Consider the following 7,451-nt stretch of genomic DNA (forward strand, 5'->3'; position numbering starts at 1 on the left):
TTGCGTGAAAGACAATGATCATAATGTAGGAACAGACATACCTCAATTAGGCTGATTTCATTCATAAACTTGACATAATCGCCATCAAATTCAGTCATCTTTGGAGACAATATGTCATACTGCTTTCTTTTCAAATTTGTGGACACATTCTGGAATTGTCTGGCAAGAACCTCGATGCCTTCAATCTTTGACTTTCCAAGAGATTCAAATGTCTTGAACACTGAGATTACTTGTTCGATCTACAAAAGATAATAAACGTGTTAATTCTTGGGGTAGTGTTGTAAAAGTGTCTTGTTGAGGAGCACTTGTTTAAAACTACCCTATTTGTACGATGGCTGACAGGTGCTAACACACAGCAGATGGCAAAATGATGAGTTTTACGTAGAATTTTGTGTCTAGTCTACGCTGCATACCCAGAACTAGAAGCAAACAGGGAGAAGCAACATTCAGCTTCTATGTGTAATGGGATAAAGTCCTCAATGATTGAGGACATCTGTGCCAGAAGCAAACAAGTTAACTGACAGCAGTGGTGCTGAGTATAAAAGGAGGCTGCTGTTGGGCCGGAAGATGCTCTCCAGGTGCTTGTTAGCCATCAATGCTTGTTGTTGGTTTCTCAATTGATAACAAATGTTTTTCATTCAATTTTTGTGTTTTTATGTTGCACAGCACTTTGAACTGCCTTGTCGCTGAAACGTGCTACACAAGTAAACTTGATTGATTGATTGAAAAGATTTCGAAATAGAAGTGCGAAAGACCCTGAGGGGGAGATGACCAACAAATCATATTGGACCTGAATCTAAGCAAAGACTGAATTAATGTTCAGAAGAAAAGTGGAGGAAGGAAGCAGTATCTTATATTTCATCTCTTTTTAAAACACACAGTCTCTTCCAGTAGCATTTTTACATTGATAATAATTATCTACTCCAGACTCCCCCCAGTGGCCTGGAGAATTCCTGCTTTGCAGAGCAAGTTTGCAGAGTCTTTGAATTTGCTTTTTTGCAGCATTTTTCCTTTTGCTTCTATTTCCTGTGGCTGCAACTTTTTATTTGTGATTCCAGCATTTTGCGATTGCATTGGGGTTTTTGAAGTTTGACTAATTCATCTGTGTGCAGCTCATTTTGCCCTTAGTGAGCATTTACATCAGTTTGCAGCTCATTGCACCATTCGCACCGTGTTTACACCTGTCAGCTGCCATACATACTTGGCTATCTCCACAATGTCAGCCTCAGAGGCAACACTGACCTTTTTAAGTCTTTTACAGAAGTTCTCAAACATGCCAAAAATATGCCGCTCTGAAAGCACAGTCTTTCCCTTCTGGTCTGATTTTCCCGTTAGCTTTTTTTCATGAAGAAGGACCGATACGCCTCAAACAAAGTTATGCAGTCCTACACAGAACAGAACAGACAACAGGTAATGACTGCTGAAGTCAAGCCAAAGCAATGCAAGCACACACAATAAGAAGTATTAGCATCACAGTCACCTGCATTTTCCTCATGAGCTGTTCGGGATCTTGATCCCATATTAAACTCTTGCCATGGTCAGTAATATGTGCTCTGCACGCTGTAACCAGTTGATTTGTGACCTGAAAATGTATACAACTGAATAGTTAATTTTTAGAAAACAACTTAAATCTTAAATAATAATGATAACACACTTACTTTAATTAACAGTGATGGCATCTTTTCATTTATGTTGCGGAACAGTGGTACACTGTGAACTAATTCAATGGCGTTGACGAGACTTTGCACACTTTTTATGAGGGAATCCTGGAATTATGAACAACTTATAATACAGATATGTTACATGCAGAGAAAAAGGGTTGTAAGACAATTTCTGAAAGAGTTGAACATCCCTCTAACAAGTAGTACAAATACGTGGCAGAGAAATTCACATTGTGAATTGCGTGTCAAATAAAAACTTACCTTGGTGCATTTTAATAATTACGGTAGAGACCAACAAAGTACAATCTTAAATTATGTCATTCTTGCACACAAAATGAAAAGTTTTTTAATCCTTCATACTCCCCCTTCAAATATATTTTCATTCAATGTATCATAACACAAGCTCTAGCTCCTCATTAAATGGCCTAAAATACATACCGGGTCATTGTTATACAGTGCTTCCAAGACTTTCTCCAGTGTGGACAGGAATTTTAAATAGTCTTTTGATTCATTTACACGATCTGTTATCCTCCTGTCCAGATCCCGCCACACCTACACAAGGATATGGTTTGAGTTAATAGGGTATGTTAAGTTGTTTATATAAGTTATTTAGGAACACGCTAAAGCATCCTCCTGACAGAAATACAGCTTTCTTAGAATCTAGTTAATTAAAACATAACCTCAAAACACTCAATTTTACACGGTGCAAAATGTTTTATAGTCTATACTAAACCTTATTATTACCTTTATCATTTTGGAACGGCGTATATGGAGTACCATTACCACTGCATTACACTCTTCACTTTTCATGTGATTGACGATGGAGCTGAACTTTGAGTGCTTCTTCTTCCAGTATTCTAACTCGCTCAGAGGTCCCTCAGCATCTATTTTCCTCAACTGATCATCCTCAGTCAGGACCTGATCATGATGAAAATAAAACACATTACAGTGATTAAGCGTTGTATGTCGCCTTCAGCAGAATTTGATCTGGGCCCTATCTTCCTGCAAAGAACTTCACTTCACCAACAGCATTTCAGTAGCAATCTGGTGGAATCTGGGGGCCAAGTTTAATTTGTTGTGCTTAAATTTCAAACTTTTAGATTTATGATTCATGTTTCAAGCTTTTCTGGGGACCCCCTGACCCTTTGAAGGCTCTAACTAGCGATTAGGTTTCTACATACTTTAAGCAAGTCAGGGGTGTCCAAGTTGACCCCTAACTATATTACACCATTAGAATATTTTTGGGGGGCAGGTTTCAATGTTATCTTCAGCCAAAGATTATGAGTGACAATTTTTTTAAAATATCAGGTACAACACATAGTATTAATCTATTTGTAAACTTTTTTTTTTTGCTTTTACTGTAATTTCAGAGTACATAAGACTGCAAAATTTTACTTAAAAGCAGATTTAAATGTTCCTAAAAATACATCAAAGCATTTTATTAAAGCAACAAAATATCAACCAGATAATTTGGAAAATTGAATGTCTTTCTTTTAATGAGGTGAGACCTTTTTTATATTTTTTTTAGATCAATTGTGATTTACAAATTCCTTTTCTATGAAAATATAAATACTTTGTAGTTTCAATAAAATTACTTAATTTTGGAAAAGGCAAAGAGAATTTACAGAAAAATGCTTTTTTGCATCTCTGTAGAAAAATACAAATTTAAGGACTGTTAGTAATTTTAACTTGTCAATTTTGCTACGTTTGGTTAGCAATTTAGATATAAGTACCGGTCTAAGCTAACACTTCATTTTTTTTGTGGCTTACAGCATCTTTCATCCTGTTTTAGCCACTTCTAGTACTAATCAAAGGCAGTTCTGTGACACAAGAGACAACACAGATAAATGTTTGTGATTACAAACTTGTTCAATTTCCTTGCACCAGCGCCTCAGAATCTCTTCCAGTCGCTGCACTTCCTCAAAGTCAGAAGCTGCGACTTTCATCTCTTCAAGACACGTCAGTTTGGAAAAGTTGACCCCTAACGGTTTGCTCAAATGAACAACACTGTGTTTCTTATCTGAAGGTCTGGTAAAACAAAGTAAAAAAAATATATATATGAATAAATTCTACTAAAGTATTGTTTGAGTTTTGTAGTTCCTCAACATAGATGTATTTTTCTTCTGTTAACACTTAGTCAACTTGAAAGAGTACACAGTGAAAATCCAAAAAAGAAAAATCCTACCATCAAGCGTGCCCAGGAAATGTTTGAAGTTCTCCAAGAAGATCTTTTTTGTTTTTTCCCCGTGTTTTGACTGGTCCAACGCTCCCCAGTTGTCCTGTGCCTCAAGAATTGGTAGCAGAAATCCATAGGCATTCTTTAGTCCTTTTAGGAGGCCCTCAGTGGCATCAAACACAGAGAAACAAGTTTGCTATGAGACAATCAGAAAAAAAAAAACGTTAGAAGGAATGGAAGAAGCATAATAAACACAGGTAATATTATTTATTTTGATACTACACAATGGTGAATGACTCAAATACGTTTGGGAACATGTATCTTTTAACATTGTATTTTTTTTTCTCTTCTACCACGTGAAACATTCATCCTCATTGTGATGTAAGATAATTTATTTTGCGTTCAACAGTGAGTGAGCACTCTAACTGTCTACCTACTTTGCATGAGTGAACCTTAAAAACGAGAATAACTTTGCACATACACACAAATAAATAAATAAATACAACAAATAAAGTCACAGAGAAAAACTACATAAAATTTTACCTCGTGTATTCTTTCAGGAGTCACAGGATCGTTCACGTCTGTTCGAACAAAATAGCAGCAGAGTCCGGTCAGAGAGATTTCTCTTAAATCGGCTAAAATCAGCCTGCGTCCTTTTTCTCGTGCGGCAGGTCCCTGAAGTGCGCGCCCACATTCTGAAACCAAACGCAAAATGGCCTAAGTGAGTGACATGAGCAACAACTACTGCTTTAGAAAACTGAAATCTGTTAATGATAGGCCTAAAATTTGCTTAAGCTTTGTAAGATGAAAAAAATTAACAGCAGATGGACTCGGGACAGACATTTCAGAATTCAAGGCTTTTGCATGTAATCCTACCTACTCCTGGGGGGTCAGACTCCTGGTAGACAAAGGAGATCGTTTTACAACCTCCAGCAGCGAAGAATTTATCAAAAGCAGCCAGCTATGCCGAAAAAAACAATAAACAAGCAAGCAGAACATGGTAAGAACATGTCCACAACACACAAAAAGCAGAGATGCAGTTATTAAATACCAATCCAACCAAAATCAACATTTCTGAATTTAAAGACATCAAATCAAACCCAAAAAAGTGAAATGGAAAAAAAATGCACGCAATGCAATACTGTATCACATATCATGCATTTGTGATGTTTGACACAGCTGTTTGGCATAATCAGGCGCTCGATAACTCATTATCTCTTCGCAATATTTTGCAGTCTCGTTATGAAGAGATTGTAAATCTATGCTTCACAACACAAATGTATGAGGAAAAGAGGGGCAAAAATACTCAGAGAAAGTACAGCTGTGTATATAAGATTCTCCCTTCAGCTGCACTCAAAGATACACTTAAAAACCAAGAACTTTCCAGCTTCAATGATATTTGAAATGATATTTTCAAAGTTGCCAAAGGACAATAGTGGAACTGCTGTCCTGACCGACCCAAGGCATGAGCAAACTAAGCTCAGTTCGGCCCCAAAACCATCCCGTAAATGCTTGAACTTTAATCGGACTTATCGTTCTAATCATTAGATTAGAAACTCATACCAGCCCATAACCACAATCCAGCGATTGTGATTCTGGAGGTAATCCATACAAAGATTCCCTCCTTTCCATTGACTGATTTGATTGTTGTTTTGAAGGCAAAGCCATAAAGGAAGACTCACCGATGGAGAATCTAAAACAAATTCCTCAACTGCCGATGGGGTCAAAGATAGCTCATTTGCCAATATTTCAAACATGTATTTGTGTGAAGAGGTAATCAGCTTTCTCCGCTCATCTCTCTCCTTCTTAAAGATGGACTGAACAAGGCAAGAAGTGCAATTAGCAAACAGTTAAGAGACAAGTTAAATCTGCTGTGTAAAATCAAAAGGCCAAGGGGAAAAAATAGACTCACTTCATTTCCAACCTTGCTTGCTCTTGGGTTTTGTGAATCCATTATGAAAATGTTTGGTAGGCAGGTATAAGGGCTTCCTTGCTGTTTACAATCTCAGCTCTCCTTCTCCCTTTATGACTATGACTATGAAGCCAGAGAACACAGTCATATGTAATTCTATGTTTTCTATTTCTTTACAAAAAAAAAGCCTCAAAAAATGAAGTTAAAGCAGAAAGGAAAACGGGCCTTCTGTGTGTCTGAAATGTTCTCTTGACAATTAGTTAAGAAATATTGAATTGTGTATTTTTGCAATACATGTGACCTGGGCACATGTATTGCCCAGGTCACATGTATTGCCCTATCTGACTGCAGGAGAGCCACACCAGACCCCAAACACATCCTTCTTACCCAATGTCCTGAGAGACCACCAGACAGTGGTTGGTATCAACCCCAGCAATAAAATGATTAAAAAAAAAAAAAAAGAAAAGAAAAAAAGCTCACTAAAAGTGCTTGATAATTTTTATGCACCTTAACTTGTTAAACTGTTTCATAAAACACAAGATAATCTGTGTAAACATTCACTGGCAAGATGGTCTCAAACTGGACTTTATGGTATTTGGCAACTGGACGTTGATAATGTTAACCTATCAGGATCTTTAATCACCAATGAAACCGTCACTCTTATCAATCGGTTACAGAATATCCGCTTAACGCTCTGCGGATTCACTCTCGGACTTCCACCCTGCGCACTCTGTCAAAAACAATAGATATATATATATATATATATTTAAAAATTGTTAAAAAGTTATCCTTTCTCCTCCTTTCTAACAGGTACATTATGTTAGCTCAACCGTTAGCCTCGGCATAGCTGCTTGCTTTCAGTACGCTATAACTACTTATAATAAAAAGTAAAAGAAAAAAAGAACGACTTTACCGAAACGGAACCTTCTCTTGAAACTGGAGCTTCTCTTGAAGGCATTTCTTTCGTCAGTTCGGCTGTTTTCTTTAAAAAAAACAAAACAAATAATAATAATAATCTTTCGTGTATCCTGGTGACGTTTTCCACCGAAACCAGACGTTACTGTGACCGTTGCTGGTTTCAAACGGTTCATAGAGCTTTTGACTGTCGCGAGCCGAGCTGTTGGCGAAAATTTGGAAAAGAAACCTTCAGACCTAATCTGATATTTGATTTAATTATTTGCCCTCCCCTCCCCCGTCTTAATCATGAAAAATAAGAAGGTGGATCTGTTTCCATTTTGACATATATTTGCATACGCGTTAAAAATGTGCCGATATATTTGTATGTTGAACTAGATCTGAAGTGATGAATAGGTACGGGGGGAAAAAAAGAGAGAAAAAAAAGCCCTGTAAAATAATGTTGACATGATGACGAAAGAGAAACTTAAACGTATGGGTTTTTTTTCTCAGTAACTTTCTTATGTGCCACAGGGTGGCGACATTTCACAAGTTCATGCTAATTGATTGGGTACCTGCAGCTCAATGCAATCTAAATCAATTGCAGAACCGTGGTTGATATGTGACATAAGTAATAAGTATGAGTTTTTATGATATATTTACAATTAAAATATAATACATATATAATAAAATAATAAAATACTAAGAGTTTCATAGTTACAAGTCGTCAAAATATTAGGGACAATCAACTTGTAAGATGTAGAACATAATGTGTCATATTTGGGGGGGGGGAAGCCAGAATAAAGAT

General features: G+C 36.8%; 1 protein-coding gene across 1 annotated transcript; it reads right to left on the minus strand.

Annotated features, from left to right (window-relative positions):
- Positions 1 to 1,331: 1,331 nt before the first annotated feature.
- On the minus strand, positions 1,332 to 6,725 carry LOC129358084 (dynein axonemal heavy chain 8-like). The gene is made up of 10 exons (XM_055026912.1): positions 6,663 to 6,725; positions 5,750 to 5,872; positions 5,520 to 5,654; positions 4,714 to 4,798; positions 4,381 to 4,532; positions 3,847 to 4,033; positions 3,527 to 3,642; positions 2,439 to 2,579; positions 2,100 to 2,213; positions 1,332 to 1,385 (listed from the first exon to the last, which is right to left on the minus strand). Exons 2-10 carry the CDS (start codon positions 5,789 to 5,791, stop codon positions 1,332 to 1,334), a joined length of 1,026 nt encoding a protein of 341 aa, XP_054882887.1. The 5' UTR covers positions 5,792 to 5,872; positions 6,663 to 6,725.
- Between the last annotated feature and the right edge of the window lie 726 nt (positions 6,726 to 7,451).

The sequence above is a fragment of the Poeciliopsis prolifica genome, unplaced genomic scaffold (genome assembly GCF_027474105.1).
Source record: "Poeciliopsis prolifica strain line A6 unplaced genomic scaffold, Auburn_PproV2 SCAFFOLD401, whole genome shotgun sequence".
In the NCBI taxonomy this organism is placed as follows: domain Eukaryota; kingdom Metazoa; phylum Chordata; class Actinopteri; order Cyprinodontiformes; family Poeciliidae; genus Poeciliopsis; species Poeciliopsis prolifica.